General features: G+C 46.5%; 1 protein-coding gene across 19 annotated transcripts in view; it reads right to left on the bottom strand.

The window, feature by feature from the left end:
• Positions 1 to 6,352: 6,352 nt before the first annotated feature.
• Positions 6,353 to 7,876, bottom strand: part of SEC31A (SEC31 homolog A, COPII coat complex component) — a 38,404-nt gene continuing 36,880 nt past the window's right edge. For all 19 annotated transcript variants that reach the window (XM_056490235.1, XM_056490236.1, XM_056490238.1 and 16 more), the window contains one exon: positions 6,353 to 7,089. In XM_056490235.1, coding sequence (XP_056346210.1) covers positions 6,910 to 7,089 — 180 coding nt within the window. In that variant the 3' untranslated portion in view covers positions 6,353 to 6,909. The remainder of the gene's footprint in view (positions 7,090 to 7,876) is intronic.

Here is a 7,876-nt window from a genome sequence, read left to right as displayed (position 1 = left end):
GCAACAGCCCAAGCTCAGCTCTGCACACCACAGATAGGATGCCCTGAGTGTTTAGGGCAGGAATGTCAGGGTCCAAGATGAATGAAATGGGAGTGCTACCAGGCTGCAAGGAAGTATGGAGACCCAGAGAGCACATCTCTCTGAAAAGACAGGATGCAGCCATCCACCCTGACCTGGTTTTGCAGGCTGGTAAAGCATGGCACAGGGTAGAGGTCAGTCTCGTGTTCTCATGCAGATTAAAGTGGCACTGAAGCCTCCCAGCTGCCTTCCACAGATAGTTCCTGCCACCCTGGCAAGTGGCAAACACAAACACATTGCTTTGCCAGATTTCCAGCTAATTCGAGTCACTGATGAACACATCTGTGAAGGTTCCCTCTGTGAGCCTTGGAACACAATACTGTAAGTTTCATACCACACATTTATCTCTAGTTCCCAGCAGTTTGCTTACAGAGTAGCCAAAGCAGCAGGGAAAGCAGGTGAACAAAGATGACGAAAACTGCTCTGCTGTGGCCACAGGTCCTCTGGGTGTAGGGAGTGCTGATGCTTAGGGTGACACTGTCAGGTAACTTTGAAGAAGTCCTTGTGTCCCTCTCCAAGTGAAGATGGCTGCATGCAGAGAAAGCTTGGCAAGTGCAGCAGCAGAACTGTCAGGGGGATATTCTGTGGTACCCAACCCAGATGGCTCCAGAGCAGTGCCTAATGCTCATGGAGTTGCTGGTCCTGATGGAGGAGCAGAGGAAGCCCAAGGTATCCCCTTTGAGCATGCCATTGCACAGTGTCATTCCTCATGACCGGGGCTCATCACTGCTCCCCTGATCCCAGAATATCACTGCTTGGGCAGTGGCAACTCAGTGACAGCACCAGCATTTGTCCCAGGATTACTGCAGTGGCTGTGGGAAGCAGCATATTTTGGGACATAATTCCATGAAAACATCTTGAATAAAGGTAACTGGCTACATAGATCCTCATGTCAGGACTACATGTCACAGAGAGGTCTGGGCTTTCAGATTAAGGCCTTGCTAGTACCCAGAAATGCAAAGAAAAGATTTTGCAAATCTGAATCCTATTTTCTTGGTAAAAAAATAATATTGGAAAACATTCAGCGAGCCAGAATTGCCTAGAGAAGAAAACCCGGGGAGCTGCAACCAAAACAGCAACAGAGTTAAAAGAAGATTTTCTCAATAAACATTCCTGGGCTCATATTTTTAAAAGTGAAGGATGTGCAAGTCTGGAAGGAGGAAAAAAAAAAAAAAAGAGCTTGAGTGTAGTTCAGAGATCTGGAAATAAGTTGATTTTTTGTCTGCTGTACCCAATGGTGAATGTAGACATGCTGAAAATGAGAACTCAAGGCAGTGTTTTGAGAAGAAGGTGACAGCCTCCCTCTTGTCTGCACATCTTGCCTTTGCTGGCAATTCCAGCTGGACTTTCTGTTGTCATGCCTGTCCATCTGCTCGCTGGGTTTGGCCTCAGCTGCTGCAACAATGCCTTTTCTGTGCAGGTAAAAGGGACACCTGGCACTGAGCTGTGATCCAGGGCACCTGTCCGTAGCTCCTGTTCCTGTCTTGTGCACTGATTCAGATGATCTCACTGTGTGGTCTGCCCCACACAGCTCTTGCTCAAATCTCACTGCTGGGCGAGAGGGCTGGACTAGAGACTGCAATCCACTCACAGGAAGCAGGCAAGTGTGATTCCCCCGGGGCTGAGCCTGCCTTCCTGAATGTGAATGCTGAAATTCTGCACCAGGTCGCTGAACACGCTGGCACGGGCTCTGGGTAGTGCTTCAGTGCCCCCCACAAGTGATCACACATCCTCCCAGCCTCACCAGGGAGAGAGGGCTCATCCATCATCTGCACCGAGGTGTGAAATGCTGCCCTGGACACCAGCCTGGGAACACCTCACCGGCAGATTCCCACTGCTGATGGCACAGCCGTCTCTGTGCCACAAAGACACTTCTGTCTTGCTGGGAGGAAGGAGGTTATAGGTTACTCTGCCAGCACAACTGAGTGTCTGACAACCAAAGGACAAAGACCTGAATCTTGTGGGGCTTCCTATTCCAGCAGAGAAGATAATGGACTTGCAGGAGTTCAGGACTCAGCACTGCTGCTGGAGTTCGGCACTGCCCCTTAGACAAAGCCTGTTTTCTTTTCTCACTGTGCAGGGGAACACAGGGGAATCCACTCACACCTGCAAATGGCCCCTGCCTGTCGTGTCCTGTGTGTCAGTGCACCTGTGGGCAGCAGCAGCAGCTTGTCAGATTGATGCTGTGCCACCAAAAGTCCTCACTGCCAAGTACCACAAGGCTTAGAGGATCTCTCTGCCTTAATGGGGTGAGCCAGGCTGGGATGGTCCTCTGGAGCTGGGGCTGCCAAGGGCCTGAAAGTCTTTGTCTCTTCATGTTTTTTATTATGACAAAGGTTTCTGGAACAGCAAAAACTGACCCCTAATGTTGCATAGCTCCAGAATTTATTTGTCCTTCTCCAGTTATTTGACCTATTTGCTGCCTTAGAAAGCCATCCAAAGGAGTTCAGAGGGAGGCTTTTGCCAGGGTTTGAGAGTGGTGTGGCAGACACCAGCTCACCTCCATCCCAAGTGGGTCTCAGCACAGCACTGGCCTCAACTCCTGATGGGCCTGGACCCAGCAGAGCGTGGCTTAATGAGTGATATTGCTACACAGCACATTAGTCTGCTCAGCTAATTAATTACTAACTACACCTCCTGAGGCAACTGAATCAGCAGAGAGCATGTCATTAAACCCAAGATTGTTTTCGGTATATTTTGAACATTCTTCTAGAATTCTCTGCCCAGAGGAAAGAAAGAGAGCAGCAGTGATGAAAAGCAGTGAATGATTCATGTGAACACTTAGTATCATTTTAATGGTACTCAGTCCTGCCTGCTACCATTACATTTCAGTGCAGAGCTATTTAACATGTTGTCAATAGTGTTTTTTCTTTCTTTTATCTTTTCCTTTTTCTTTTTCTTTTTCTTTTTCTTTTTCTTTTTCTTTTTCTTTTTCTTTTTCTTTTTCTCTTTCTTTTCCCACAAAAAATAATGACCCCAAAGCATTATTCAAATAAACACTTCAAGTAAAGAAGGAAAAAAGGCTTTAAACATCAGAGGGACAAAGAACATGTGATCAATTTTGTGAATTGAAGTTCTTCTTGTGTACCTGGCAAAGAATTTGAGTGACAATTTCTAAAGAAGCCTTCAGTGTGCTGTCCAGGCAGGCATGGACTTACTGAATGAGGTCAGCTGCAGCTGCTTTTTTAGAGTGCTTCATAATAAATCCCCTCTTAATTAGATGCTCTTCTGGATAATTTGCAGCTCTAAAGCTCAGAGGAATTTTAATCAGTTCAGCCTCTTTTGGGTGAGGATTGCATTAAATGTATCCATACATGCCTGCTGACTGGCCATTTGGTGATGAATCTGTTTGATCTGCAGGATCCCCAGAGGAAACATGGGAACGCTCAACGCAGCATACAGCGTGTCAAGGCTGGGAGGTTGAAGACTGGATGTGCTGAAAGTGTTCCTGGTATCAGTACAGTATTTATTACATTCCTCAGTGAAGCCTTGGCCCTTGCTCAAGGCTGAGCGAGTCAGCTGAGCACCAGGCACCTCAGCAGGACGCTCAGCATTCCCTGCAGGGAGGTGCTGTCAGCTGCTGACAGATGTTTGGCTGGATTTCCCTTTAGCTTTGAGCCTCTATACCTGCTGCTCTGCCTTTGCAAGGGATGCTTTACACAGGGAACACTTTGGGGTGTGGAGCCATGTAGGATTGCAGGTGGTGGGGAGGGGAGGCAGGGAAGGGAAACACCTGGCTCAGGATCTCCTTTGTTCCCCCTCTCAGGCACAAGGGGCTCCCCAGCCGGGTAGTGGCACAGCAGGGTTGGTGCTGCTGGAGCTGAGCACCAGGGTGGTGGGGAAGGTGAGGATGAAGCTGAGGGAGCCTGCAGAGCTCTGGGGAGTGGTGCCACTGCTCTGTGTGCTGGCTCTGCCATGCTTCCCAAAACATGCCCCTCCATGGCTCTTTGGGGAAACAGCTCTGGCAGCAAGACCCCTGTCCCTTGTCTCTCAGTCAGCCTAGCAGAGAAAACATGGTTACTATGCAGTAAACCCACATTCCCAATCTTTATGTTTAGGAACTGTGTGATCCAAAAGGCACAACACAGGAAAAATCTGATGAAAACTATGCACAGCCTTGAAAGGCAGCAGCAATTAAAGACAATCTCCAACATTCATGCCTAATGCTGACCTTGGACCTCTGCCAGCAAATCCACCAATCCATTACAGAGCTTTACAAGCACAGCAAGGTTATCACTCAAGTGCTTAATGTGGATGTCTTGCCTGCAGCCAGACATCTCTGCAGTACTGCCACTGCTACATCCCCACCTGTTTCCAGCAAATAGGACACAACTGCATTAACTCTGCCCTTTCCTGCTGCCCCTTTTGCTTGGATGGTGACCACTGAAGCAGCAAGGTACCTCCTCATGTAGCTGCCATCAGACAACACCTATGCTGCTCAGAATACATCCTTGGATTTCCTTCCATCCCTTCTTCTTATAATTCTGCAGCCTTGGGTGGCCGCAGAGAGGAGCACCTTGGTTGGTGTTATAAAGGTATAAATCTCTTCTCACTCAGTGAGATCAAAATTAGGCTATTTGGGGCCAAATTATTTTACCAGCATAACTTGGCAGGGCTTCACTGCCTTCTGTAAATGAAGATGGCCATTTGCATTTATCCCATCAGATGGGTGGCTAATTGCTTGGCGTTCCTTGACGATAGGAACAGACGGCAGCATAACCGAGAATTCATCTCAGCTCTCAGGAGAGAAGTAGCAGAGTTTTGCATCCACTCCTGTTACACACTTGGGCAGTGCAGTTTTCCTGTCCTGACAATAGCTGAGGTGGAAGGCAGCTTTCCTTTCAGTGTAAGGAGAGGAGATGACTCCATTGCTGACACTGTCCAGCCCATTGTGCAACATCAGGATACTCTTAGGATCCTATCACCTCAAAACCCCTCCTCATTTCCCTCTTATCTGGTGGTCTCATTTTTGACCACTTCAATTTCCAGACCAAACCTACACCCACCCAGCTCATAGCACATACACTGCTCTCTAGTTCCAACCAACCTGATTCCCTTGTGCTCTTCACAAGAGGACCAAGCAAAATTTATTTAATTTCTCCCCATTAAAATAAACTCTTCAGTCCTGTTCCTGGTATGTGTGCCTTGCTGAGTCCCTTCTCATTTGGCATCCTCTTTGACATGGATGCAAGTCACTTAACTACTTAGCTTTTACAAAGCCTTATCTTACACAGGAGATATTCCCAGCTACTCAACAGTTACCCAACTCTCAGATCCTGCTGCTCTTGTTCCCAACTTACGAGCTTCCAATTTAAAGCAGTGCTTTTGCCCACAACCCTGCTGGAGGGCATGCCCTTCTGCCACCAACATCAGACTCTCCCGTTGTCACTGCCAGGAACAGCCAGCTTCCCAAAATATGAACCATACCCATCCTTCACTAGTGCCAGTGCATGTCACCAGTCCTGCTCCATGCCCAGAAGAGCTCCCAAAAACACTCAGGGAGAACATATACAAGGCCAGCTGAATTCCTCCAGCATTACCTCCTATCTGCTGCTTTGGTCCTGAAGTACTGAGCTTTTTGCTTTCCTTTCTGAGCAGTGCACCACAGGCCAGCTCAGCACAGCTGCTTTTCACCCTGTTGAGGGTGAAAGTTTATTTTACTCCTGTTTGCCTTTGAATGTGTTCTTTTAAAACTTCTTTTCTACCTTGAATCAAGATACAGAGGTGCTGAATACACTGCTATAAGTATACTTATACAAGAAGACTTGTAATAATACTTATAACCTAGATAAACCTATAACCTTATAAACCTACAACCTAGATCAAAAAATTTACTCCAATTGTTGTTTAAACCCCTAAAATAAGGTAACGCTAAGCTGGAGGCTTGTGTTCGCCAATCTTAAAAGCTTATAAAGTAAGAAAATGCTGGAAAGGAAATAAAACTGTTTTGCCTAACAAATCTCTTTGAAGTCACAGAAGTCAGCAATGATTTGCATTATTAATGAGATTATTTCTTGCAGTATGCATTGCCAAATCTACATTCCACAAGCACTAATATTTTAGGTTGTTTTCATGTAAAACTGCTTCTTTTGTTTCCCAAACCCAGACATTTCTTCCAACTGCTGATCTTTGTGTTCTACACAGATCTTTTAGTGATAAAAAGGAAAAACAAAAGTATTCTCATGCCCAGGACATAACAGAAAGCAGTCCCACTGTACTCCAGTTCAAAATCTCTCCACTGCACTTCATAAAGAAAACTTCTAATAAATTTACATTGAAAATATCACATTAGCTTTTATTTTGTTCATTTGCTCCAGTGCACAATTAAGCTACTTAAAGTGTAAATTGTAATAACAGAACTGCAAGCAGCTTCATAAAATGAAAGACCAAATACACTTGTAACCTGATCAGACCATTTTTAATCTGGTGGATAAGGAACAGTGGGGTGAGTGGAAGGGAATAATCTGTTTTAGGGTACAATACACAACCTATCCTGTTGTTTGAACACATACATCTGTTATTAAAAGCCACTGTTTAGCAGTGTAACATGCACCTAAAAATTGACAACGTGGGACATCCTCCATTAAATATACTATTTGTAGATGACAATCATTAGGGATGGGAAAAGGATTAAAAGAAGAAGAAAAGCACCAGGGCTCCACAGCCCTTCTAGAACAAAGTACTTTGCAGGGAGAGTGTAATGCCATTTGTCAGCTCTACTGCGCCATGCTGCGAGGACGAGCGCTTGGTCCATTTCCCGCACGTCTGCCGCAGAAATGCACTTCTTTGGAAAGCAGCCACCCAACCAGGGCTTTGCAACGCTGGGCTGCCTCACACCCCCAGCTTATTGGCCTGGGTGAGGACAACCTTCAGGACTGGCATGAAAGCAGAGGTCTCGCTGAAGTTGCTGGTGCTGACGATGTGTGTGTGGATGTTCAGCCCCTCCTGGTAGTTGCGCGTTTCGATGCTCTTCACGATGTTGTGCAGGCCACTAATGATGGTTGGAGAGAGCTGCAAGGAAGGCAGGCAAGGCAGGTCAGCACAAAGGAAAAGCTAGAAAAAGAAATTCTGAGTGTGGTGCTTGGCCCTCAGGAAGGTGCAGCACTTAGTTCCTTTCTCTGGAGATAGCCATCTTCAGAGCTGCACCACGCTGGGAAGTCTAACAATAGACTTTAACCAGAATGGACCTTCTCTGCAGTATTGCTACACCCTGCAAGCCTTCCCTGCCAGCCCCTGGATGCAATTCCCTGAGGTGTCAGACTCTTGGCACCAGAAAAACCTACTGAGCTTTTATGCCTTTGGGTAAGGGTAATTACTCAGCAAACATGGCCTGACAACAAGAGGATTACATCACTCTAATCTAAAGGTACTACAACATTTAAGCACAGCCCTTTATTCTGCCAAAGCCTCCTGGAAACCTCTGAAAAAATTATCAGATCTTCAAAAGTACTTGTACATCTGCCTTCCACTGAAGTCAGTGAGCCTCCAACATCCAGGTCCCCTGGGTTCTGTTTTGACCCCAGGCTGTCTCAGCTCCTGACTAGAGCAGAGAAACAGTGCCTGCTGCAAGAGCTCTCCTCCTTGCCTCAGCACAGCACCATAAAACTCATTACATGACCCCACAACAACACTGCAAAGTCTGGACAGCATGTGGAGCCAAGCACAGAAACTGGCTGTTGTCTAAGAAATCCATGCAAATGTCCCATAAATGAATTTGGAGCACACTTCTGAAGGAAAAACGAGCCCCTGTTAAATACTGCAGAAGTAGTATTGCACCAGTGAAGTCATTACCCATATG

Source organism: Oenanthe melanoleuca, chromosome 4 (genome assembly GCF_029582105.1).
Source record: "Oenanthe melanoleuca isolate GR-GAL-2019-014 chromosome 4, OMel1.0, whole genome shotgun sequence".
NCBI lineage: Eukaryota > Metazoa > Chordata > Aves > Passeriformes > Muscicapidae > Oenanthe > Oenanthe melanoleuca.
The sequence above is the reverse complement of the archived record's forward strand: the minus strand, read 5'-3'. Positions and strand labels throughout refer to the sequence as shown.